Source organism: Castanea sativa, chromosome 12, assembly GCF_040712315.1.
Source record: "Castanea sativa cultivar Marrone di Chiusa Pesio chromosome 12, ASM4071231v1".
NCBI classification, from domain to species: Eukaryota; Viridiplantae; Streptophyta; class Magnoliopsida; order Fagales; family Fagaceae; genus Castanea; species Castanea sativa.
Window position 1 is genome coordinate 5,939,488 of NC_134024.1, and position 26,541 is coordinate 5,966,028.

General features: G+C 33.8%; 3 protein-coding genes across 3 annotated transcripts; all 3 read left to right on the forward strand.

The window, feature by feature from the left end:
- LOC142618971 (IAA-amino acid hydrolase ILR1-like 5) lies at positions 1 to 4,860 on the forward strand. Its single transcript, XM_075792037.1, has 5 exons — positions 1 to 419; positions 497 to 622; positions 2,727 to 3,041; positions 3,525 to 3,653; positions 4,212 to 4,860. The coding sequence occupies exons 1-5, from the start codon at positions 72 to 74 to the stop codon at positions 4,590 to 4,592; spliced, it is 1,299 nt and encodes a 432-aa protein (XP_075648152.1). The 5' UTR covers positions 1 to 71; the 3' UTR covers positions 4,593 to 4,860.
- A 5,388-nt stretch (positions 4,861 to 10,248) lies between these two features.
- On the forward strand, positions 10,249 to 13,075 carry LOC142618855 (heavy metal-associated isoprenylated plant protein 9). Its single transcript, XM_075791890.1, has 5 exons — positions 10,249 to 10,562; positions 10,653 to 10,839; positions 11,392 to 11,564; positions 11,659 to 11,749; positions 12,463 to 13,075. The coding sequence occupies exons 1-5, from the start codon at positions 10,542 to 10,544 to the stop codon at positions 12,900 to 12,902; spliced, it is 912 nt and encodes a 303-aa protein (XP_075648005.1). The 5' UTR covers positions 10,249 to 10,541; the 3' UTR covers positions 12,903 to 13,075.
- A 4,965-nt stretch (positions 13,076 to 18,040) lies between these two features.
- Positions 18,041 to 20,111, forward strand: LOC142621164 (copper transport protein ATX1). The gene is made up of 2 exons (XM_075794481.1): positions 18,041 to 18,272; positions 19,784 to 20,111. The coding sequence occupies exons 1-2, from the start codon at positions 18,149 to 18,151 to the stop codon at positions 20,047 to 20,049; spliced, it is 390 nt and encodes a 129-aa protein (XP_075650596.1). The 5' UTR covers positions 18,041 to 18,148; the 3' UTR covers positions 20,050 to 20,111.
- The last annotated feature ends 6,430 nt before the right edge of the window (positions 20,112 to 26,541 follow it).

Consider the following 26,541-nt stretch of genomic DNA (forward strand, 5'->3'; position numbering starts at 1 on the left):
GTCTCTTTCCATCTACCGTCCAATATCCTGTTGACGTCGTTTTCAGTAACATTGAGTTGTAAAAGCTAACGATGGACACACACTTGTTAATCTTACATTGTCTTCATCTTATTTTGTTTCTCTCACTCACTTCCCTTTCTGCAATCCAGAGTTCTCAGCATCCAACTTATGCGGAACAATTTTTAAGCTCAGCTCAGCAAGACAAAGACTGGTTGGTCTCAATAAGAAGGCAAATCCATGAATACCCAGAACTCAAATTCGAAGAGCACAACACCAGTGCTCTTATCCGCAGAGAACTTGACAAGCTTGGCATCCCTTACTCATACCCACTTGCCAAAACCGGCATTGTTGCCCAAATTGGCTCTGGTTCTCGTCCTGTTGTTGCTCTTCGAGCTGACATGGATGCTCTTCCCATGCAAGTAATCCATTTTCGTTTTCAAGAGTTGTCTGTGTGTGTGTGTGTGTTCGTTTTCAAATTATAGTTTTTGATGTGTAGGAGCTTGTTGAGTGGGAGCATAAGAGTAAGATTGATGGGAAAATGCACGGGTGTGGACATGATGCTCACACAACTATGCTCCTTGGTGCTGCTAAGTTGCTTAATCAACGCAAAGATAAGCTCAAGGTTTGTTTTTCAATATTGCAATGAAATGAATGAAAGATATTTCATTCTATATGGGTTTAGTACTTTTGTTTTTGATGTGGGTTTTCAAAGGTGATGCCTTTCAGTTCATTTATGTAATAATTGTGGATAACAAAGTTGAAGTAGGAAAAACTTGAGGGGTCAATGTGCAAGTCTGTGATAAACCTATACATTAGGGGAAGCTACTAAGCACCATGGAGAAACTCACTTTGTCAACAAAATTAAGTTTAGAATGATTCTTCCATATCGATCATTTGCATATTGATGACACATTAGGATTAGCACAAAATTTAACAAGAGAAACAACACATATACAATACGACCTCTCATTGAATAGCTTTTTGTTAGGGAGAGAAGCACCATTGGTGTTTGAACCTGGTTGTGTATATAAGCTACTCACTTTCTTTACTTTTTCTTAATGTGCGAATCAGCCGTGCACTTGCAACATGTTTCCCGTTATTACCCACTAAATTTATGAGAAACTAGTGTAGGACATGGCTATGATGCTACATATACTAATTCAGTAGCAGAAATATATCTTTTTAAAGCAATAGACCCTAATAATGAAATAACATTCTTGTGTTGTTCTCCTCATAACAAACCTCTCCTGTTTCATGATGATTCTCTCATAGAAAGTCTCATATCTTTTGTTTTCTATGAAACCTAAATATGAGTTCTATGCCTGTGCCATAGTCAAATGTGTATCACAGAGAGAAAAATTGTGAATACAGCAGATAATGCACTTGGTTAGCTTAGAAAAGATAGCTCTTGTAAGCTAACCAGATTTGTCCAAACTTTCTTCCTTAGCAATCTAAATTTTTATTTGTCCAAACTTTCATCTTTTTCAATTTGTCCGTGATGATCAGATTTCTTTCCAGTGGCGTTTATATATCTAATTAAATTACTACTTTGACATAGATATTTGTGGGTATTCTATCTGTATGTTTGGACTTTTTTCTCATGATTGCTTTCCAAGGATCTACTAAAGGATCAAAAGGAAGAAAGACCTTTCTAATCAATAGCTATTCCAGTCCTTTTCCACCATTCCTTTTTTTCTTTAGGATTATGTGTATGAATGTTTTATTAATGTTTTTAAGCTGGCTTGGCTGTCTACCTGGTGCAAGTGTGTTCATTTCTACTCTGTAAAAGAATGGAGGTGCAATTGTGAATTAACAGAGAGTGGCAAAATCAGAGAGTGGAATCTGAGAATGAGCTTGTATAAAATTTCAATCAGTGAAGAGCTCCTTGTAGTAATATAGCCAAGAGGCTATTCTAGTTCGAAGAACATCTTGGCTAAAATGATGAGTATGTTCTTGTCTCACTGTAATGCTGTCTTTATTTCTTTTTTCTTTTTATTTATTTATTAATATTTTTTTATAGGTAAATAGGAGAGAAGGGCTGGTGGGGTTTGAACCTTAGTGCCCAAGCTGCACAAGAGGTTCTGGAACCATTGGGATAGCCCTCGAACTTATTTGTAAAATAATTTTGATTGAATTGTTTAAATGTAAGGCTTAAGATTAATTGACATTGGAAATTTGAATCTCTGTGCTAGAGATTTTGTTTCTTTGATAGAAAATGAGAGTAACAAATGGATGATTTAGTGGGCCTATCATCATAGAAGTAACATACATCATAACGATAACACAGAAAGAAATTTTATCTTTGATCTGAATTCTCTAACTTTCTATAACACATTATACTAGACTCAACCCAAGTACATTGATGTGCCAAGGATAAGGGATCTCTCAATGGAAAAACTTACAAGATAGATTTGATTACTATATAAATTTGTAATCTAAAAATAAAGTTCAACCATGATCCACTCTTTTGTTGTCATGCGTCTTCAGTATTTCCAGCAAATATGTTGTTGAGCAATAATTAATAGATAACAGATTTAGAATATACTTTTCATGTGCTTTGCAGACACCACTTCTTGGTGTTTGATGGAACTCTGACTTGCCCTTGGAAAGTTGGCACATGTTTCTAATTAGATGTTCATAAAGATTTTTGTCTCTCTGTTCTCAAAGTTGCCTAAATTATCTTCAACATATGTTATTCTAAAACCCCTTTTAATTTGGGACTGAAGGGAACTGTGAGACTTCTTTTCCAACCTGCTGAGGAGGCAGGTGCTAGTGCTTCTCACATGATAAAAGATGGTGCTCTTCATGATGCTGAAGCTATATTCGGAATGCACATTAGTTCTATACTACCCACAGGAATTATAGACTCCAATTCAGGGCCTGCCTTAGCTGCAGTATGCATCTTTGAAGCAAAAATAGTAGGAAAAGATGGGCATGCTGCAGATCCCCATACAAATGTGGATCCAATTCTTGCTGCATCATTTGCAATTTTGGCATTGCAACAGCTCATCTCGAGAGAAACTGATCCACTTCATAGTCAGGTTTGTCTCTATCCTCAATCTTTTAATGTGATCTTTTTGAAAAGTTCCATACTGGTTGGGTACTTGGTCATGGGTTTATGTACTTGTTGGCCTCTCCGCATGATAATTTAAGCTTTTGGGATGGATGCTTATTGTAGCTTCCATTTTCCATTGTTATAAACTCTCTGTATAACCTCAGGTTATAAAGTCTTCATCTACTTGAGTTTGACCACCCCTCCCACCCCCCCAACCCAAACAAAATAAATTGTCCCCCTCTATTATCTGTAAACTTAATTCTTTTAGTCCAAACTGTTTAGTAACTTTTATTGGAACTTTTTTTTTTTGAGGATTATTTTCAAAATCTTTCAGCTATATGGCTATGCAAGAATGAAGTGACTAGGCAATGTCTTCTTTTTTTTTTTGGGGGGGGGGGGTGTGTGGGTGACTGAAAGCACATAAAGCATCCAATGTAACATAGGGCTAACACTTGACTTTTTGTTGAAGGTGCTATCTGTTACTTATGTCAGAGGTGGTACTACATTGGACACAACTCCAACATATGTTGAAATTAGGGGCACTTTGAGGAGTCTCACAACTAAAGGCTTGCACCAACTCAGGCAACGGTTGAAAGAGGTATATACTAAACCTTTTCAATTTTGGCTTTATTAGAAAATAGTTTTGCTGCTTCATTGATCTACAACATAAGGTAGACGTGAATTCTCTTTGAAATATAAAGAAACAAATCTTTTGTCCATTCCATTTCTGCATAACATACTTATTTCAATTATTCAATACTATTTGTTTCCATTTGCTGGCTTTGGCAATCCTCCTGGAAAAGGGTGAACTGTAAATGCAGAATCAAGCAGTTGGCTTTGGCCTCATGGAGATAACATTGTGATTTTCCTACCTTCACACCGTCATTTGTTCTATAAGTGTTTCAAGATGCACCCTTAACTGACACTAATTGTCAGCTTTATGGAGTTATTTTGAGCTTCCTATCACAATGTTTTCCCCATAACTTCTATTCTTTTACTTCATAACTTTGTTGCGTTGGGCTTCAATGTCTTCAATTTTTTAGGTCATCAGGTCTGTAGCAAACTGCCAACTGATTTGTTTCCAAAGACAAACAGTTTAATTGATGTAAACACTGGTTTCAAAGCTTGTGTTGTATATAACTGCAGCTGGTTGTAGGTTATTGAAGGACAAGCTGCTGTACACAGATGTAATGCATATATTGACATGAAGGAAGAAGATCACCCACTATTGCCTGCTGTTGTGAATGATGAGAAACTGCATCTGCATGTGCAGAAGGTGGGCAAACTTTTGGTTGGTCCTCAAAATGTCATTGTGGGCGAGAAAATGATGGCAGGTGAAGACTTTGCCTACTATCAAGAACTGATTCCTGGAGTTATGCTTGGCATTGGAATTGGAAATAAGGAGTTGGGTGCACTCCACCCCCCACATTCCCCTTACTTCTTTCTTGATGAGGATGTCCTTCCAATTGGTGCAGCATTACACACTGCTCTTGCTGAGATATATTTGAGTGAGCACCAACACTCACTTGGGCAATGAAAGTTTCAGAATATGGTGTTAATAACAGCTTCTCCAAACAAAATTTGGGTTAAAGTTGTCTATCATGGCCTCTCTCAAATCCTGCAAAAATGAGAGATTTGTATATTGGGTATGACATTTTTTTTTATATTAATTTTAGTTAGCTTAATTGGTAAAGTCTCTTATTGTCAAACAGGAGACTTAAATTTGAATCCCACTTACACAAAAAAAGTCATTGGTGTCTTTTTTTGCTGAAAATGAGGGCTTTATATTGGAATTGCAAAAATTCATATGATTTGTTGGGAATTTGTTACCTTATTGAAAGTTGTTGAATTATTTTGTGATTTTTTAAACAATGGAAACTTGCGAATGGCTTGGGACGATGGGTGTGCTCTAGAAATATAGACCTCCAAATCAGTTCATAATTAGTATTCTACCCCAAAATCTAAAATGGGTTTTTCATTGTTTACTTAGCCTGCCTAATCACTGCTTCGTATCTTAATGCATGTATTTAATTTATTCGGATGCCAGTGTATAAGGTTGAAATTGGACCCTGTTGTCAGGCTATGCTTAAGACACTATAGTATAGTCCATTTATGTGTGTAGCTACGAACATCCTCATAGAAAATCCAGGGTTTTTATTTTATTTTTTGGTTTTTAAGCTGGATGAAATTCATGATGTTACAAAATAAAATGAGGGGACAGTTTTATATTTCTAATCTCATAATGTGGACATCCTCTTATGAGTTTGAATTTCTTTGTGAAACTTTCCATGTTACAAAATCTTTCGTGGGGGCCATGCGATTGGGATAATGCACCAAATAAAATTACAAGTACAACCACAAACACAGTGGGCCATTGTAAAAATTCCCAAAATCTGATTGGTGGAGACCCACTTCCCATGTTCTCCCCTACTACTCTTTCTTGCATACATTGCACCCAAACACCTGAAGCTCTTTTTGAGGTAGGAAAGGGGAGGAGAAGTCGGTGTTCAAAGTTCAAACCACAAACACGAAATATTACAAAAGATGTCGTTATCATTAGACAATTACTTGAACAACCCATTTGAAACTCTTTTCAAATTCTTAATTAACATGACACTTACTAGATTGAAACCTCTTGTTGTTACAATAATTTATTTACCCTAGAATTCCTTAGACCCCAGTTTTTTTTTTTTTTGACCTTCAGCTTTTCAAATAAATGATATTGTCACAGACTCACAATAAAGGAGGGAAAAAGGAAAAGAAAAAGGGGGGGGGGGGGGGGTGGTTTGTGTAGGGGCCATAAAGAACTGTATAAGAAAATCGAGGCAGGTTTAAGACCACAAAGGACTGCCCTTAATATCATAAAGCAACAGTAATTAACAAATAAAGGACTAACTTTACACAAAACATTGCATGTTGTCTCTCTTTCTTTCTCTTAATCTGCATAGATCATGGACCCCCTTGACAAGACATAGCATCTTCAATCTTTATGTTCACGTACACACACACACTCTCTCTCCCCATTAGTTGTGGCTTTCTAAAAGTATTCTGCTCCAATTCTGGTTGTTTGTAACCCTCTATCCATTTTTTTTTTTTTTAAATCCAATATGGTGATTAAAGGCTTGTAAATTGACCTCATAAAAGAAGTGACCATTTCCTCAAATTAATCACTATCCTAGCTTTCAAACCTGACATGGACACCATTTTCTCTACAGATTATGTTGCTTTCAGTAGTCAAAGCAGCACAACTCATAATTGCACTCGAAAAGTTGTGCAAAGTAACGATATTATCAAGCAACTGGTGCTTGCAGTGTGATGGCCAGAGACACTGCATTGACCAATGCAAGAGGTTCGATAATTGGAGATGCCATTTTGTCGACGGGTCACCGGAGACACCACTCCGATATTGATCATCAACAGTTTGGTCACCAAAGCCATAATTTTGATTACCGATTCCAATGTTCCAGTCATCGAACCTCTGGCACTAGTAGCTTCGATGGCTGAACATTGTTATACCAAACACCTATAAATATTTTATTGAAAAATTTTACTTGCCATACTAAATACCTAAAAAATTTTATTTGTTATACCAAACACCTAAAAATATTTTATTTTAAAACAAACAGAGGATTAATGTTGTGGAAATAAAAATGTAACCCCAATTGAATGGTTCATTTTCTTGTGGTGTACGTCCATGTTCCCTTTGCTTGTTCAATTATTTGATATATCTCAATTGAACCATGCATGCAATTTTCAGAAACAATGTTTTTCAATAATTTATACTTTCGGCTAAAAGTGTAGATTTAGGAAGATTTCGAATTTGCAATTATGCACGAATTATTAGTCATCCCTACATAAAAAGAGCAGCTAAAAGTTTTTGTACTAAAAAATATGAAAGAAATTCAATCACAAATAGGAATCAAGACACATGGCACATCTAATCGCAACCTCTTGGCCAATATTGTAATGCTCACTATATTCTTTAATTGCTCTTCATTATTTTTATCTAAAAACAAAAGTCGTTTTCTTAATTTCAGTCACTCATATAATTTAATGATCTTGATCGTTTACTGTTAATTAAAACAGTTGTAAGTTGTGACAATTCATACTCTAGCATTATCATGGCCCGTAACATACATGCTTTAACACATTGGTCCCCTTCCTTGCGTACATAGGAATTTTTGTAGACCATAGGTCTAATCTTACTCTTTCGTGTTTGAATTTTTCATGCACGTGCGTTTGAGTTTTGACTGCAACAAAGAATTTTGTGGTAAAATGTTGCCTACAATTTTACATTTCATAGCTAAATATGTTGGGCAAGGCACTTAAAAGCAATCCTCTATAGCCAATGACAGAGAATATTCTTTGATTATGCAGTCATGTAATGATAAGAAACTAAGAACTACCCTTTAGGAAAAAGGTTACTTCCAAAACGATTTGGAGGAGAATTTCTCTAACACAATACGTATCAATTGATAAAATTATTTACATATACCTTAGTCACATGATTTATTTAATGAATTATATGACTTGGTTAAATAAATATGTAAATGGTTTTATGAATTATCAATTATCACGTAATGGGTTGGTGGAGATTTCTCCAAACTAGTTCGGAAGATTGGTTTGTGTGATATGAAATATAATAGCCAAAGTAATGGGTGGTTGAGTAGAATTGCTTTATAAAGCTGAGCAATGAATGCTTCAGATTCTATTCTAACCGACCATCCTAACAAAAGGAACAATGGAATGGCCAGCACCTGCCTTAATTAGAATCTCCTAATCAGCCTATACATCATAGATGATATTGTAAACCCATCTTTACTAATGAAAAAGGAGAAAGATAATCAAACAAAGTCAACCGAAATTCTATACTTTTGCCTGCTTGTTGGCTGGTTTTTGTGTGGGTTTTGCATCAGATAGAAAGATATGTTGGTTGGTGAAGTTTGTTTACCTCGGAAAGGTGCAGTGGTTGAGAGCTTAGAAAAAAAAAGAGCTTTAAATGTTGAGGTTCTGTTAAGAGTCCCATGGTGGTCATTGCTGAGTCATATCCACGTGTTACGACCTTAGTAAGTTGGGTCTTCTCTTTTTGTGTTTCTATAGAAGTTGTATCAGTTTGGTCTAAATTTGAAGGACAAAACAAAACTAAAGGGCATGAATTTTCATATTTCCTTCAAAAGGGTTGGTTTGCTTTGAGATGGATCGAGAAATATTGTACCAAATTAATCCCCAAGTAGGTGCAGTTTGGTGAGGTTGTGAAATATCATGTTTAAGGAAATTCTTCCCCTCTCTTCTTTCCCTAATTAAGTAATTATCATAACGAGAGAGATTGGTAAACCCAACAAGAAGTTTTTTGATAATTAACCCAAAACTATAAAAGAAACAAATTGGAAAAGAGAGAGAGAGAGAGAGAGAGAGAGAGAGAGAGATTGGTAAACCCAACAAGAAGTTTTTTGATAATTAACCCAAAATTATAAAAGAGATAAATTGGAAAAACAAGAGAGAAAATTGGTAAACCCAACAAGAAGTTTTTTGATAATTAACCCAAAATTATAAAAGATAAACAAATTGGAAAAGTGAGAGAGAGAGGATTGGTAAACCCAACAAGAAGTTTTTTTTGATAATTAATCAACCAAAATATAAAAGAAAGTACAAAATGGAAAGAAAGAAAGAAAGATGATTAAGCATTGCCAAGTGACAAGAAGCAGCCCACGTGAGAGATCAACTTTCTAGTATGTAGATCTTTACACGCAAAACTTAAACACATTTTCATGATCCCTACGTTTCATCCATCCCAAGTCAAAAAAGTCATGAAATTAAATATAAAATGATTATTATTGCTTAACCACTAATTTTTGGATGTAAGCATTTTCTTGAGTTGTTAACTTGTTATGATAAATTAATTCCAGTAAGTAGTTTGTAAAATTTTACCAATCTATTTTGAAATGGGTTAGATTAGTTTTTTTTGTTACATCAAGCATAGACTTTAATATGGGTCTATTTATGTCAAAAGGTTTTTGATCCAGTAGAATGTCAAGTCCCTTTTATATGGTAAACCTGCATTTAAAATACCTTTTCTCTCATCACTTGTTGTAAAAAAACAAAAAACAACAACATAATTAATGGTATTTTTGTTTGTACTAGATATTTAATGTTACTTAATAAATTTGACATCGGGATATATATTCTGAAATCAGTTAATAAAAAAAATAATCCACTCTTCCCTTATGGTTAAAGCTAATCTTTCTTTAAACATTTTGTTAGATTGTAAGACGCTTCTTTACAGCAAAAAAAAAAAGAAAAAGAAAAAGAAAAAGAAAAAGAAAAAGAAAAAAAAGCACAACATGCAACACGTACACTTAAAAAGGTTGATAACTTGACGTAGCTCACAACATCAAGTATTTTTTTTCCTTCTTTTATGGTGATGATATCACTAGTGAACTTTAAATTGAGTAAACTTAAGAATTTATGTATTATTTAACTTTTATTTTTAAGTATTTATTATTTTTTTCTCTTATTTGTATTGATAGGAAGACAAAAACATTATTATTATTATTATTCATGTGCAAAAAATATGGTTAAACCATTTAGGACAATTCAATTTTGACTCGAACCAGATTGACTTGATCCGTTTATTGGTCTAACACCAATTCACTCATGAGAAAGTCTAGGAGCACAACATTTTTACAACACCCTTATTTTAAGTTGTGGTAATTCTCAATATAATTTTATTTTGACTTTTGGTAAACTGACACCTCAACTTGCTATGAAAATGTAATGAGATATGTTGTGTTAAGTAGAATAACTCATCAACCCTGATCACAAAATCACAATTAAACTCTGATTATTTTTTTTGGCTAAGTAGTTCACAACTTAACTAGATTGCCAACCTTAAGTTATGTGTTACTAGAATTAAATTGATTATAACCAATGGTTGGTGAAGAGCTAGACAATTGGATGGGCAGCATGTATGGTATGTCCCACACACGATCCACACCTCAGGACATTGGAATCTAGGTTTGCCCACATAAGATGGACTTACACGTCGGACAGTATGGGTTATGACACGAAAAATTCACGAGTCGGTGGGTGATGAAAATGTGTTGTGTCCTTTTTCAATGGTTTCTTTCTCTTGGCCTCACCAAATTCACCTCTCTTTCTCACTATAAATCTGCCAACTCTGCTCCATTGCTCTCTCCCTTTTCTCTCCCTCTTCAGCTTTGGAGTTTGAAAAGAATTCCAGAAAGAAATAATAAACTAAGAGTCTCTCTCATTGTGCAATTAGTGGCACTGCATGTGCTCAGAGAATCACACTGAATTTTGCTTTATTTTGCTAACATACCCCACCGTTCATCCATTATACTCTCACTATATCTACGTATAAAACCACTCTCTTCTCATTGTTACACCCTCTCCCTTCTTCTCTTTTTCTTTTCCCATTTTGAACAACTTGGGTTTTATATCTCTCATTCATTCTTGATTCATAGAAATGGGTGAAGAAGCTAAACAGGTGAGGCTTTTGATATCTCTGAGTTTTGGCTTTTTTGGAGCTGCATTTTATTTTAATCCCTACTGATTGTTTTTCATTTGTATTTGGTAGGAACAAGCTAAGGAAGAGGCTAAGCCAGAGGAGAAGAAGGAAGAGAAAGCAGAGGAGAAGAAGGAAGAGAAGGCAGAGGAGAAGAAGGAAGAAGAGCCAAAGCCACCAGCTCCATTAGTCTTGTACGTGGACTTGCATTGTGTTGGATGTGCCAAGAAGATTGAGAAGTCCATCATGAAAATTAGAGGTCCCCCCCTCCCTTGTCTCCCTTTCTCTTTGTTAATTGTTATTTATGTTTTTGTTTTTCAATGCTAGTATATGTTAGCATATGTGTATATACATATAGATTCATGCTAGGACACAACAAAAATTAATAGCATTAAAAATATTTTAGACTACGTATCGTGGTAGGCTCATATACCAGATGGTATACGTAAGAGATTTATAGTAATGTTGTTTGTATTTTTTGGAAATATGTTTTGATGAAAAAATTATATAAAAATACGTGTAATATTGTTTAAATATTAAAAATTGTTGTTTAAATAACAGTAACGAACAGCCCCTAATTTAGGAACGTTGTGAACTTATTGTTATATCTTTAGTTTTATTGGTGTAAATGTGTTCAAACTTGCTACATACACTGAATTTTGCACTGACATTCACACACACTCACATGGCATCTCACTTGGCCCAACACATCACCAAAAATAAGGGTAGCTTTTTAGTGTAAAAAAATATTACTATAGACTTATTGATGTGTTGGAACTTGTGTGCTAAACCTGTATGTTGCTGTGAGCAGGAGTGGAAGGGGTTGAGATAGACATGGCTAAAAATGAAGTGACTATAAAGGGGATAGTGGAGCCTCAAGCTGTATGCACAAAGATTATGAAAAAAAGTAAGAGAAGAGCAAAAGTCTTATCCCCATTACCAGCATCCGAGGGTGAACCCATTCCAGAAGTTGTTACTTCACAGGTACCATGTAGTCCCTTTAATTATTCTAAGTGAAGTGCTTACTGAATTTTTCGCAAAGTACATGAACCAACATGTGTGGTTTGTTGTGTTCCAGGCTGGTGAATTAAAAACAGTGGAGCTCAATGTAAACATGCACTGCGATGCCTGTGCTGAGCAACTTAAGAGGAAGATACTGAAAATGAGAGGTACTATTATGTTACATATTCCCTATTCTGTATAAGCTAAATGAATGATTTGTGTGTACGAGCAAAAAAAGTTAATTGTTTGAGTGTGACCTGGCAACTACAAGAAATAATTTTTGATACATTTTTTGTAACACACTTATATTCTAAAGTGTTAAGTTATGATTGATTTAAGGCGATAAGTTGTGATTGATTTGTGAGAATGGAATGATAGTGACTTATGTGATAGTGATAAATAGTTTATAATTTGTTAGTAACTTGTGAAACTGTGTGTATCTGAACTTGATTTTGGACATGTTTTTTTCCAAACAAATTTGGAGAGAACTCTTTTACTCCATTTTAAGTGACTAACATATTAAATAATAATTTGACTTCTTTAATAAATAATCCACGAAATTAAAATACATATATAAATAGTCTTTTGATCTATGATATATGTCATCCAATCGGTTTTAAATAGGAGATTTTTCATTGATTTTGATTTTATTGTCAAAGGGTTTAAAATCTAGATCCACTAGAATGTATCGAATACGTGTATTCTCTCTACAATGTGTAGCAACACAATATTGAATTATCAACAGACCCGATAAATTAGCTTATGCATAAGATATTTCATAGTATATGAGTTCTAAGTTGTAGGGTTCACACACGTATATATGATGTATATATCTGAGACATAATATGAGATACTAATATTTATGTGTGCATTATAACAGGGGTCCAAACAGCAGTGACTGAACTTAGTACTGGTAAGGTCGTGGTGACTGGGACAATGGACGAAAACAAGCTTGTAGATTATGTTTATAGGCGCACTAAAAAGCAAGCTCGAATTGTACCACAACCCGTGCCTGAACCAGAGAAGAAAGAAGAAAACAAGGAAGGTGAGAAGCCAGCAGCAGAAGAAGCAAAACCAGAAGAAAAGAAAGAAGAAGAAAAACCACCAGAAGAAGCTAAGAAAGAAGAGGGTGACAAGGGTGAGGAAAACAAGGAAGAGGCCAAGAAGGAAGGTGAAGAAATTGTTGTCTTCAACAATAATATTGATGAGGAAGGTATGAAGAGAATGATGTACTATTACCAGCCACTCTATGTGATTGAACGATTCCCACCTCCTCAGCTCTTCAGTGATGAGAATCCAAATGCATGTTGCATTTCATAACAATTTGATCAAATTATTATATGATCAAAAAAAAAAAAATGTTATTATATTGTGAATTGTCCAATAGCTTCCAGCACTGCTCGTGATGAGAGAATTTTATAAAGATGTTTGGTGTAAGGCGTCAAATGGAATTAGATCGAAATTGATGAATAATAACATAATCATTCTCTGTATCTTTTGTATTATAGTTTAAATGAATGCATATATTATCAATCAATTATTTAGCCATATACTATATAGTTAAGAATATTCTAAAGTTTAAAATATTTGTCCTTTGGCATTGCTTCTTTTGTTTTATTAGGGACTTTAATATATTTAAAAAAGTGTAACCAATTGATATAAGGGGATTGCTTTTAGGAAAATTGTTTGAAAAAAAGAACATTTGCAAACTGTTTGATGCAATCATGTGTCGATGTATGTACGTAACAACATGTGGTAGGCAACACAAGTAATCACAAAAATTCCCATTCGATATTATATATATATTTTTGTTTTTACTTGTAAGCACACCTAATACTATAATCTTGCACTAATTAATTCACATGGTTTCTCTGAACCGTGTCAAGGAAAGATTGATGTAATCTATGGGAAAGAATGGTAGCTTCGGCATCTAGTAATAAAGAATGTTTCAGTACCCTCTTGTTAAGAAAACATACATATGCAAAGATGAGATCATTATATATGCCAAACTTCGCAACAATGTTGAATCACATGCAACATCAGTGATTAGTGTTGTGCCCGTGGGTGGAGTGGAGGAGAGGGTTTACATGAATAGTTTTCACAATTATTGTACTAAATAAATCTGCAATGGATTATTTGGAGTTGGCTTAGTGGTTTTTAAGATTTTATATCTATGAGATTATGGGTTCGAAAGATCTTGTTAGCATCTTGAGGTCACCCTATAAACAATATTTATTTCACACTAGTTGTTGCACACAACCGTACATACACACACAATTTGCACTAAAATTGTAATTCGTGTGTGTATGATTATGTGCAACGATTGAGTATGCATTAGTATTTAACGTCTAAAAATTAAAAAATAATTACAATTGTGTGTGTATTTTTTTTTCTTCTAATTGTTAATAGTACTTGATGTTCACTTGAATGGATTTTTAGTATACAAATAGTTCTCGGTTAGAGCTTATTACATGAACTTTTGTTTCTAAACTAATAGAGGAGTACTCTCATCAACTTCTATGTTTGAGAAGTGTACATGGTATATATGTTCTGATGTTCATTATATGGGAGAAAAACAAAATTCCCATTAACTTCTTACTGTACACTTTTGGTGCTGAAGCCCAATAAATGGAAAAAGAATCCCATTGCATAGTCAGATAAAATGCTGTGCATGCGCATGTTCTTTCTTTTCTCTGTACTTATCCCTAAATTTCTGAAAATGTTCTACTTTTGCCATTTTTGTGATAAAATTCTCCTTTCTGATCCCATTTTTACTTGAAAGAATGATAGATTGAATTTGGAAAGGGTGGCAAAAGCAGTACAGCTTAGGTCCCATGGCTTCCTGTGATGACCACTGTTGATACTTGATAAGCAGCAGATTAACATTAATTATGACATGCATTCCCTTGCAATCATTGAGCAGTCCTGTGATCCTAATATCCATCTTTACAAGGTTTTGAGTGGGTAGAAAAGTCAATTCAGGATAATAGAAAAAAAGCTAGAAACTATTGCTAATTCATGTTTTTGTGGATGTCACGTGTATAAAGGATAACAACTGACGTGTGGGGGTTAGAGAAATTGAGAGATTCCCTGAGAAAAAAGATCAGAGGTGTGAGCGTTTCACATGGTTGTGGGTCTCACATGTGTTTGAGATGTGACTCATCTTCATGGTCTCTGTGAGACACAGAATTCCACATCAATGGAAGCCATTGGATCCATGCTCAAAACGTGGCTTGGGGGCGGCGGTGCTGATGCCATTACACCTATCCATCTGTCCTTTTGTCTCATACACAAAAGTCATGCTTGTCATGGTGAATCCTCGAAAGTTGAACGCAATGTGTGGTGATTAAAGGAAAGCTGAAATATGTCAAAGAAAAAAGAATTCTGTAAATGAAGCTGATGTAGTATTATCAAACAAGATAAAGAAAAAAGTGAAGCTAATGGATGTAGTTCAGAAGTCACGAAAGGACACAAGAATGCATCAGCTTCTTACACCAAAGCAAAGTAAAGCACAGAAAAGACTGCTTAGTAGAAAAAGAGAGAGGGAAAGCATGCTTAAAACAACTTTGTTGACTAATCTTAGCGCAATTAAAGCATATCAAACTACTTTTATTGACTACTATATTAATTAGTAGTTTCTACTTTCTACTTTCTAGTACTTGAAAGTTGTAATTCTATGTCTTTATTCGAAAAAATGTTTCATCAATGTATGGATATTCTAGTTCCGTAACATTGAGCAGATCGATGTATTGAGCAAAGTGTTAATAGTGTAACATTATGGCTTGGGTGGTGCCAAGTGTAGCACTAGTAGTCATAAGTTTGTATTAAGAAGCATCTTTGGTAATTTTAGAGCTTACGTATTGATGGATCCATAAAATAAGAGGGTGTGTGTGGCTAAATTAACTAATAGGTTGAACAACCCGCGTCATGTATGTATTTAATATTCTTCTATCTGTTTGTCTTCTGTAAGTCTTTCCACCAATTAGAGATTTGTGTGTCGAACTCGAACTCGCACTCGAACCTAGGTAACTGACTAAAATCTTCTGAAATTTTAAGTTTAGATCTCAGACAGCCTAACTACCAATTCTTAGTTAATTTATTTAATGATTAGACAAGTTAATTAGAACAATATTTAAATCACAAATAACTTATTATTTCATTATGCATAAACATAGACAAAGCATGCATGGTTAAAACAATAACATGTTAATAACCGATTATTTGTTCACGATATAAAAATCGTTGTAGAAACACCTACCAAGGTAAAAACATTCTGGGAGTATAATAGAACCTCAAAATTCAAAGCCAACATGAAAGGTTGTTGCGATTCTACTCATACTCACACAGCATCATCTACCTATTGACCTTGCTACTGTACTCGAACTTTCCATTCTTGCTAACAACGACAAACTCTTGCCTTATTCCTTTTATGTGATTAGCTTCACAAATGATTGCCTCTTGCAAACAAACGATTTACTCTTGGAGATTTTTGCCAGTATGCAAAAATTTAAGAAATGTCTATGTTTTCAATGATAAAAGTCCGGCACATTCATATATTAGAGATCAAGGTGGTTGGTTCAGTGATCTCTTAAGGATATTCATAGGAGGGGTTTGGGATGATAATAGAATTATCTCTATTATTGCAACTGTCTTTTTCTCTGAAATTAGGATTAAAATTATTCTTTTATATGAGAAGAGGGATTAAGGTTGCAGTGGCCATAAAATCTGCCCTAGAAGGTAAGTTCCTAATCTACCCAAAATGCATGGTTTCGTTCAATTAGCGAGTGACTGGCAAAACTTTCTGTTTAATTTTCAATTTTGCTCAAGCTAGCTAACACAAGTGAGCTCTTCATTATTGCACAGTGAACAGTAGCTTCACCTTTAAACCCAATTTACATCCTTCATGAATACAACCCAAATATTACAATATTTTTTTCATGGAATATACCAGCTCTAGATCTTTGAATATATATATTGCATATACTGTGGATTTTTTTGGATGACACATCATAAATCGTGAGCCTATTGATTCCTGATGAGATGTCATCAGTAATTATGTAAACAATCTTTCTTACACTACATTTTGAAATTTTCTAAAAGGAACATAATAGAGTGGTATGCTAAATTAAAAAAGAAAAGTAATATAGTGTATTTTTTAAATGGGTTTAAAAATTCATAAAGAAATATATATTTCTTCTATCACACTTTCCACATCTCATTTTCTTTTTTCATGATAAGAATAAAATTGACATTTTATCTCTATTTATTAAAGAGTGAGTGTTTTTCCGACTTTTAGTAGGAATGCTTACCACGGAATGAAATGAATTTCTTCCCATTAAACCCTCAACCAAACAAGATAACAGATGTAATATTTCTTTAAAATTCCTTTCACTTCATCTCATCCCATTCTTTTTTTTACTTGCACAAAAAAAAAAAAAAATCCACCTTAGAAGAAGAAGAAAAAAGGTTATATTATTGAGCATCCTAGCTAGAGAGGGACTTTATTGAAGAGGAAGCATACCTTTTGATGTCAAACAAGTTCTAAGCATAACTATAATATTTATTCAGCATTAAAAAATAATTAAAATCCTCCTTAGAAGAAAAAAACTTTAGGTTATGTTAATGAGCATCCTAGTTAGAGAGGGGCTTTATTGAAGAGGAATCATACCTTTTGATGTCATACAAGCTCTAAGCATGACTATAATATTTATTAAGCATTAAAAAAAATAACCATAAAATTTAGAGATAAGATTAAGGGTGCATTGGCCTGATTGCAAATCTAAGGAAAGAATGCATGCATGTGCATGGTGGTCTAATCAATGAGAGCGCATAAAATGATGATGCATTGAGCACTTCCTCATAATAACAACTTCACATTTATAATCGATGGGAACATAATCATAGTCTTAAAAGCTTTAATCTCTCTCTCTCTCTCTCTCTCTCTCTCTCTCTCTCTCTTCATAAAGAAAAAGAACTTCAAATTAATTTAATGAATCTATTAATCTTTTAAGTTTCCAAAGTTTCAACATCGCAATATTCACATGAACTAATCTTCTTTGGTAAGGAAAACAACCCATGTGGGAGCCAACATATAAGACTATGTAAATTCCTATGATAAGTATAGAATACAATGCACTTTTGGTTAACCAAACAGAGATGCTGACAAAGCTTTGCACTCATCCAAGTCACCAGGCCACATATCCATTCAATACAGGAATTTCTCTAATCAAAGTACTATCTTTTAAATAGGACACAATCCTCTTCAACCAACTCAAACGGCCAAGGATGTTAAAGCATAAGCAACATCACTAAGGAAAATGTATAGGAAATCAAGGAAAAGTAAAAAAGGGGGTACTATCTTTCTTTTCTAGGGAATCTAGGATTATCTTAGACCTTTATCAATGTGTTATATACATTCTATATAAGACCTTACAAATCTGAGAGAGAGAGAGATATATATATATATATATATATATAACGATACCAACTTATAGTTGAGAAGCAACTGCACAATATTATCAAGAACAATAGCAAGTATTTGCATGGTAACTTGGGAGTTTTGAATAATGGCTGACATGCAAATTGTTCCAGCTTGCAAGAATGTGGAAGCGCAATATGTGGAGATGATGGTGCCTCTGTATTCATATGGGTGTGAGAAGAAAGTGAAGAAGACCTTATCTCATCTCAAAGGTAAATTTAGAGGATTAAATTCCTACACTTCTACGTGAGACAATAAGATTAATTATATTTCATGTTGATCATGTATTTCGTTTGGAACAATATAAATTCATGTGTCATATCAATTTTTGTCTCATAATTAGAACACCTTGTCTATTTTAACAAGAAAAATATACTATTTATTTGATACATGAGTCATTCCTCTTATATGGGGTGGACCTCACAAATGGAGTCCACCCAATGTAAGAGGGAGGACTCATGCATGGTATACCTCCTCATCCCAACAAATCTAGGTGATAGTTGTATTAATTAAGTATAGCATATACTGTTTTATTGAAGTGTTGGTCAACCTACATATAAGACAGACTTGGACTGGGGTGGGAAATGGGCCTGGGCCTGAGCATGTGCATGATTTCTATATGGGCTCAAGCCCAAGGCCATGAAAGATACACAGTGCATTTAATTTTAGCCCCAAATCCATCCTCTCTCTTGGCTGGACCAGCCCAATATATATATATATATATATATATATATATATATATATATATATTTTTTTTTTTTCCAAGAAATCAGACATGAAGATTTTTGATATAAACATGTTCAATCCTTAGGGTGGCTACTCCTGCTCCTAGATTTAAGAATTTTCTTGCTCACAATCTTGCCGTCCATTTCTTCTATCCCTGGTTGGGTGTTCCTCCCCTATAGTAGTCCTTTTGTATGTGTTGTGTTACAATGTCTCTTTAGGCATGTAATACATACCTGTGTTTTGTGTTACAATCCATAGGCATGTAATATTTACCTCTTTGTTGAGTTACAATGTCTCTTGCTGGTCCATTGAGTTAGGATAATAGCAAATAGCATTCACCTAATGAATGCTACTGTGATTGGACCACTTCCTAAACGCAATTGAATATATCCACAACACGCATACAATAAAACACACTGACACAACAAAACGTGCTCAAATGCATTCATGGACTTTACAGAAATCGCATGGATTGGTTTTTGCCAATGACAAAGACTGACAATACATTAGATAACCATTTTTTACATGTATTGTCAGTCTTTGTCATTGGCAAAAACCAATCCATGCGATTTCTGTAAAGTCGATCCATGAATGCATTTAGCCATTCGTCGAGTAAGTTCCACCAGAGAAAATTAGGCCTCCATCATAAGGCCTCTGACCTTCACGATTTTGGGCCTTCATCACTTTACTGACACCATCATTGCATACACACCCACTGTGACTCGTGCATACAAAACGAAAAAGATGTGGAAGAGACGATTGAATAGATAAAAAGAGACTAGACCTTTTGTTTTTTAGTCCCAAAAGAGCAAAAAAATTGAAATAAGCATGTAGACAAAATTTTGTAGATGAGATAAGTTTTGATGAACTAATAAGAACCATTTAATATTATGAATGTTTACTTATCCTAAAAGTTTAAATTGATAAAATAGAGTGAATTCAATCATTTTACCAAATTTTCTAACATCTAATTTCTATGAAACTTGTTGATGGGCAGGAATATACTCAGTAAAAGTGGATTATTATCAACAAAAGGTGACTGTGTGGGGAATTTGTAACAAGTATGATGTACTAGCAAACATAAAGGGCAAGAGAAAAGAAGCTCGTTTTTGGAACCCAGAAGACAACATTACATCAGAAGAATTAGAACCACCATCTTCGGATCCTTTAAGAGACTCCAAGCGTTATTTGGCTTTTACTATGGTCCGGTCTCTAAGCTGGAAAGCATGGAAAAAGGTTTTCACTAGATTCAATTCCTTCTGATGACTTCTTGTCATTTGTAAATAAGTACTGCTTTTTCAAGCATTTTGATTTTTTGACTCTTTTATTCCTTGTTCTAAACGGAACATAGTGATGGCTCTTTTTTCCAAATCCTACATATATGTTTGATCAGAATTGAACAGTAAGTCTTTTCTCCTTCTTTGAACGTAACTCTTAAGTTTGGGTCAGCATAAACATGCGTGTACAGTCTCAAACTATTCATGGGTCATGCGTGTAACAAATAGCAGGCTCACAAGTCAAGCATGTTAGGTTGATACAAAACCAAGTTATTTGTGACCCTTTTTCATTGGGGTCTCTCCAACTGGTTACTGGAACCCAGGCCTCACATTCAGCACATGCAATGGAGCCAAATTTAATCATCCTGAGGTTATCTTTGTTCATGATGGACAATCAATTTACAATATTCAAATCCAAAAAAGCCAAATAGCTTTGCCATATCTTATTAATTATAGGTTGATTCAATGAACATGGTATGTACATCTTCAGAAAAAATCCATATAGAAATTAGAGGAGGTTTGAGTTTTCTTTGTCATAATATACCTGAAAAACTATCATTGCCAAATTTTAACTGAAAAGTGAAAAATTCAACTTGCACGTGTTCTTCTTTATGACCTTACTAGATAAGGATAACATAACAATTATGAACGTAACTTTGACCAAAGCCGATTAATAAGACTTGTAAGTTAAGCATTTGTTTGAGACGATAAACCATAGGGCTGGTTTGAGGAAAGTGCATAGGAATATTCTTTAAAAGCCCTAAGAAAAAATTGTCATATGAGATAGTTTATGTGTGAGATTAAACTCATATATGATATGAGAGGTGATTTTATGAGACTGTTTCATGAAATATCATCTCTGTTGAAAAATGACGAAGTTTATAGAGGGCTTGACTAGTTATAAAGACTACTAATTAGTGTAAATATAATAGTTTATTTTTCTGTTGTAAACTTATGCTTGTGGGCCTGGTAAGGGGGTTACATGTGTTTCTTCATGTGAGTTGAGTCATAGACTAATCTCATATGCATCCAAAAAATGAGTGATTTCAGGAGGAAGAGAGTAAGAGTCCTAAAATCAAATCAATGTTACGTTGTCACCCATAAGGTTTGAACTCACCCTAATCACTGACACAAATAAAAGCAGTGCCATAGTGTTTATTTGGTGTAATGAAGGATGACCTCGTTTTACTATTAGAAATGTTTCCTCTATTAGAGTATTTCTTGATTTAGACCCCAAAAACCTAAGTAGTAAATTAATGAATAGCTTGATTAATTTTTAATTAATTCCATCATTAACCATTTGATAGATTGTACAATCCCAGTGTCACCAAAATCCAATACTAATAAAGAAATATTTATTAAAAAAAATAAAAACATTTGATGATAAAGTGGATTAAACTATTGAAAAACTCTTTAAAAGAAAAACCACTTTGGATAATTAACCCCATAGGAAAATTCTACTAAAATAAACAATTACAATATGTGTGTACTCACAAAACCTTTGTAGTCCTAAACTTTGTCGGTAACCTCAGCACATGACTTTTTTTGCCTCCTACCGCAGTGATTCCAGAACTTTGAAATCCTTCTATAAAACTTCTTGCATAAGTGAACTCATTGGTAAGAGTTAACAACTTCTATGGTTTGGGAGGAACTCTAGAAGGAACATGTAAATAGAACACTCAAGTGAGAGTTTCATTATTTTTTAGGCTCAAGAAAGTTAGCTTTTTAGGTAAATATGACAACCTCTTTGCTCTCAATTTGTGCAACATGGGTTGGTTTAATATATAAGAAATCATTAGGTTAAGTTGTGAAGAGTTCAAAAGTTGGTTTACTCTTTGCCGCAATTTCAACTAAGCGAGGCTCGTGTGGACTCTTAGAGAAATTAATATAGTTGTGCACATTTCAAATGGCCATATCTAACTCTCAAATTTGGTTAAATTTGTGTCCATTTTGAAGCCCCATATGTTTACTATCCCATGACATAAATTTCATTTAAAAACAGTTTTGTTGTAAAATATATTAGTAAAAGATCATCGATTCAGATCATAACTTTATTGTATTTAAGTAGCTTATAACCCAAATTCAATCCTAACACAATTACATTCATGCAACTCAAATTTGATATATTTTACCATTTTCTTTCATCGAGATGGAAGTCACCAGAACACCAATCTTATTAGGGATTGAAGTAGAGCTATTGCATTAGCCAATGAGAAACTACAAATTCCTCTAACAAAACATTAAATAATAATTTTTAAAAGATTACTATTAAGTAAGTCCCTATATATACGCCTCTTCAAACAAGAGAGTAATTAAGTTTTGCTAACGAGTTCTTTAAAGACCATAACTTAATTTTGTGCCATAATTTTGATGTATTCAATTGTAATTGGGTGGTTTTATATCACATTCATATAAATCTATCACTCACAATTACTTACATTAAAATTGTGGCAAAAATTGTAGTATAAAAGTTGTGTCCATATTCTTTCTCTTCACTAACACACTTGAATCACATTGTGGCAAAAATTGTGGTATAAAAGTTGTGTCTATATTCTTTCTCTTCACTAACATACACACCTGAATCACATTCCATATATATTTGACAGGTGAATTGTATCTTTATTCATACTCCGCTAGTTCTTTTTCCAATGAGTGGAATTAATGGAAGAAAGTGCAGGGTTCTTTTACTTTACCCTATAAAATACTTAATAAATTACAAAAATATTACTGTTAAGTAAGTCTTCTTGGCTCTTCGCGCAGATGAAAGAGTAAGTTTAATCTGCCAACACAAACCTGAATCACATTCCACAATTCACACGTGAATTGTATTGTTATTTATACTTGCACTCGTTCAAAAGAGGAAAGTGCAGAGTAATTAAGTCTAAAGGTACTGTTATCTTATAAAATATTCACTTTATTAAATTCTCAACGCAGTAATATACCTAGGAAAACATGGTAGGGTAGTTCACATGTCATTCTCATGTGACCTAAAGAGTTAGCTTAACTGTCTGATAATGCCAAAGCATCCCATTATTTCAGAAAAGAAAAGAAAAGAAAAGAAAAAAAAAAAAAAAAAAAGGCATACTTTCAAGTCACTCCATAATCAACCAAGGAAAAAGTAAAAAACGTGAATGCACAATTCATACAGAAACAAAAAACGTCTTAGCAAAACTAAGCATGTGGTTAATTTTAACCTTAATGATTACCCTTTACGCGTAAACTGACCAAAAAATTACACAACTTGAAAACAGTCTCTATCTATGATGATTATAAATGTACCTAACCCATATTGAATTTTAGATAGCACCAGATAGTCTTGGCCTATCCACCCACTACAAGCTTATAAATTTGGCTTCATTTTTGCCACCACTTTCAACTTATAACATACAACTACTACTACAGCTAGAGAGGTACATAAAGTCATTGTTTACGACTTTGAAAGTTCAAGCTAGCAAGCAATCTCTGATTCTTAGCAGTGCTTTCACATAAAGAAAGAAACACAGAAAGAAAAAGAGGAGCAAGAAGATGATGATGATGGTGATCATGGCGGAGCTCTTGGGGGAATACGCTGCTGTGCTTACAAGACTGACTGAGAGGCTTGCTCAACCAAGGCGCAGAACACGTACTCATGCTTTCAGAAATCTTCGTCTGAATTCTTACGCATCAATGCAAGACTCTTCCTTCATTCTTTATTTTTAGTTGCTGAAAAAAGCCTAGTTTATGTTCGGTTCTGCACAATCTTCTTCATGTATCTGTTTGAGTTATTTATTGATTTCTTGAATTGTGTTTATGAGATTCTTTTGGGGGGCTTTAGATTTGTGATTTAGCATATAGGCTTGAGTTTATCATCTTTGTAGTTTCTCATGTGAGAGATTCATTCTTTACCTCAGAAATAATAATCCAATTTATAATACAAAAATCATTTTCCCTAATTATATATGTTGTTTTATTAATAAATTTTCTTGCTCATTCTTGGAATTTTATTTATTTATTATATATATGCCCCAGTGAAATACTGATATAGATGTTTGAATGAGTTCTCGGGGTTTTTTATTTTTATTTTATTTTTTGGAAATTTCTTTTCTTTTCCACCTTAGTGTCATGAAGTTGAGTGGTTGGCCTCACATTGCTAATGGAACACCAAAAGCTAAACGTAAAGCAATTCATTAGTACAATGCAAAATTACCCAGTTTATGAGTGCAAGAAATATTTGAAAAGTTGATAAAACTTTACTTAAAGCAAATTTGATATGTTCTAAACTTTTAATCCAAGAAGCACAGCACAGTGCATTTATTTATGTATGTTCAAATTGTAAAATGAGCTTCCTAGCTACCAAAAATAGAAAAATGAAAAGGAAAAAAAGTTTTGTAAATGAGCTATAATGATAGAGAAAGTTGTGGGGATCTCTCTCAATTAATCACATCATTAGCAATTTTACTCAAAGAAATATTTGAAAATTTGATAAAATTTTACTTAAAGCAATTTGATATGTTCTAAACTTTTAATCCAAGAAGCACAGTGCAGTGCATTTATTTATGTATGTTCAAATTGTAAAATATGAGCTTCCTAGCTACCAAAAAATAGAAAAAGTAAAAAAGAAAAAAAGTTTTGTAAATGAGATAATGATGGAGAAAGTTGTGGGGATCTCTCTCAATTAATCACATCATTAGCAATATGACAATTTTTCTGGGACCTATGATGGCCTATCATCTCTGATTGTCCACCACAAAAAATTGTTTGTTTAGTAGAATAATTAGAGGTATCTACTACCGGCGATTTAAGTCAAATTCAATCTCTTTCTTTTGGATGGTGAATCTTGCATTTCACGCTTAGTGGATAAGATTTTGTGAATTTAAGAAAAGAAGAAAACAAAAAAAGTTGTACGTAAAAAAAAACAAATTGATTATGAAAAGGACAATAAATTATACCGACAAGTTAATTGTATAAAAGCATGGACAATGACAAATGTGTGGGTACTACATACACATTATTACACAGACTAACATGATTACTGAATTATCAAACTAATCGGATCTGTTTCCCTGAAATTATTCGTATAGCAAGTAATTAGATTTGACTCACTATGGAAAGTTACATCAGTTTGTAACAAATTGGAGTAATAGAAAAATTTATACTTATAATATACCTAGTTTTTATTTTTTATTTTTCGGAAAAAGAGAACAGTACAAATCTATTGAATGTGAACAGCAGAAAATTAAGCTCAGCCACACACAAACACACGGATTTGCATGGTCCACCGAAAGCTAGCAAGGGAAATGCCCATGGTTTTCCTACAGTTTTATTATGGTTACTACGACAAAAGTTATATACATCATTAGCATAAATGTTCTGCACTATTAACTTGAGCTAAACATATGAGGGAAGTTATAATAAAGGCTTAATTAGGGCATCTAAAGGGTACTCAAATATTGGAAACGCCCTCAATAATTGTACATGCGTCAAATTTATTCAATTGACCCATCAAAATATCAAACTCTACATGTCTTCTCAACGTAATAATGTTAATTGGAGCAATTATTGGAGTATTTTAATATTGAATCATTACTTTGATAAATTAATACCGTACGTAATAGGCATATGGGGATCGAGTTCGTGTTTTTGCATTCTAATTCCGTAATTTCCAATTTATTTTAGAAAGTCCAACCTTGACATAATAGGTATAAACTTTATGTGAATAAATAGGTTATAATGCGATTAATCTTGAGTAAGTCCTAAAAGTCTATAAATAAGACTATTTGCATCATTCCTACACACACACACACACACTCATACACATAGCATTAGATAGATTTTAGCTAAGCAGATGTGTTATTTTGACGAGCTTGGGGTTAAACAGTTTGTGCTGAATCCGTTTGAGCCAAACAACATCATTGAGTTGTTGTATCAGTGGGTTTTTTAGACCCCTATAAAACTAGATTGTTTAATCTAATTAATTAACCAAGTGAATACTTTTTTTTTTTTTTGAGAAGCAACCAAGTGAATACTTAGGTTTATTATTCAGATCTAAGTTAACACAAAACAATCATATCATGCAAGGCAGCGGAAATATAAAGAACACAATGATATGATGATCCAGAAAAACTAAATCGGTAAAAAATTTGGAGAGGATTTAACCTAGCTATCCTCAAGGTAAACATGAATCCACTATGAAAGAATCGAAGTTGTACAATAGCGACTTAGACCACTAACATCCTATTACTATCCACCAGTAAAAACTTACTGACACGACCACGTGTAAGCTTCGAAACCACGGACTCCTTCTTTCTTGGATTCTCCAACAAGTACAAGCACAAGCACTCCCGCTTGTGTATCTTTGAACTCTTATGGCAGCAACTGAACGATCATCAAGTTCTCGAAGAAATCTCTTTGATAATCCCAAGCTTGTGTGAAGGCAAGCACCTCTTAGATCTTACAAGAAATTCACACAAACAGCAATATGAGCAACCTGAAATACGTG

Coding starts and splice junctions, on each gene's coding strand:
- LOC142618971 (XM_075792037.1), top strand. CDS start 72: ATGGACACACACTTGTTAATCTTACATTGTCTTCATCTTATTTTGTTT. Junction 420..496: donor TGGATGCTCTTCCCATGCAA/GTAATCCATTTT, acceptor TTTGATGTGTAG/GAGCTTGTTGAGTGGGAGCA. Junction 623..2,726: donor AACGCAAAGATAAGCTCAAG/GTTTGTTTTTCA, acceptor TTGGGACTGAAG/GGAACTGTGAGACTTCTTTT.
- LOC142618855 (XM_075791890.1), top strand. CDS start 10,542: ATGGGTGAAGAAGCTAAACAG. Junction 10,563..10,652: donor TGGGTGAAGAAGCTAAACAG/GTGAGGCTTTTG, acceptor TGTATTTGGTAG/GAACAAGCTAAGGAAGAGGC. Junction 11,750..12,462: donor GAAGATACTGAAAATGAGAG/GTACTATTATGT, acceptor GCATTATAACAG/GGGTCCAAACAGCAGTGACT.
- LOC142621164 (XM_075794481.1), top strand. CDS start 18,149: ATGGCTGACATGCAAATTGTTCCAGCTTGCAAGAATGTGGAAGCGCAA. Junction 18,273..19,783: donor GACCTTATCTCATCTCAAAG/GTAAATTTAGAG, acceptor GTTGATGGGCAG/GAATATACTCAGTAAAAGTG.